Source organism: Eimeria tenella, genomic scaffold, assembly GCF_000499545.2.
Source record: "Eimeria tenella Houghton genomic scaffold, Eth_scaff2066, whole genome shotgun sequence".
NCBI lineage: Eukaryota > Apicomplexa > Conoidasida > Eucoccidiorida > Eimeriidae > Eimeria > Eimeria tenella.
Window position 1 is genome coordinate 357 of NW_013541911.1, and position 201 is coordinate 557.

The window sequence follows — 201 nt, forward strand, 5'->3', positions numbered from 1 at the left end:
CTCGGCGCGAAGCTGCAGCGCGTGGACTGGCAAAGAATTGATTTGGTGCCTTTCGAAAAGAACTTTTATGTTGAACATCCCGAGATAGCGCAGATGCAGCAGGAGGAAGCAGACCGCATCCGCAGCGAGCACGAGATCTCCATCATTGCAGGTGCAGCAGCAGCAGCAGCAGCAGCAGCAGCAGCAGCAGCAGCAGCGGCG

At 57.7% G+C, this 201-nt stretch overlaps 1 protein-coding gene across 1 annotated transcript in view; it reads left to right on the forward strand.

The window, feature by feature from the left end:
• Positions 1-93: 93 nt before the first annotated feature.
• ETH_00035740 (uncharacterized protein) overlaps positions 94-201 on the forward strand; it is a gene marked incomplete at both ends in the record, with an annotated part of 1166 nt that continues 1058 nt past the window's right edge. The window contains one exon of the mRNA XM_013374470.1: positions 94-151. Within this exon, the coding sequence (XP_013229924.1) occupies positions 94-151 (58 nt within the window). The remainder of the gene's footprint in view (positions 152-201) is intronic.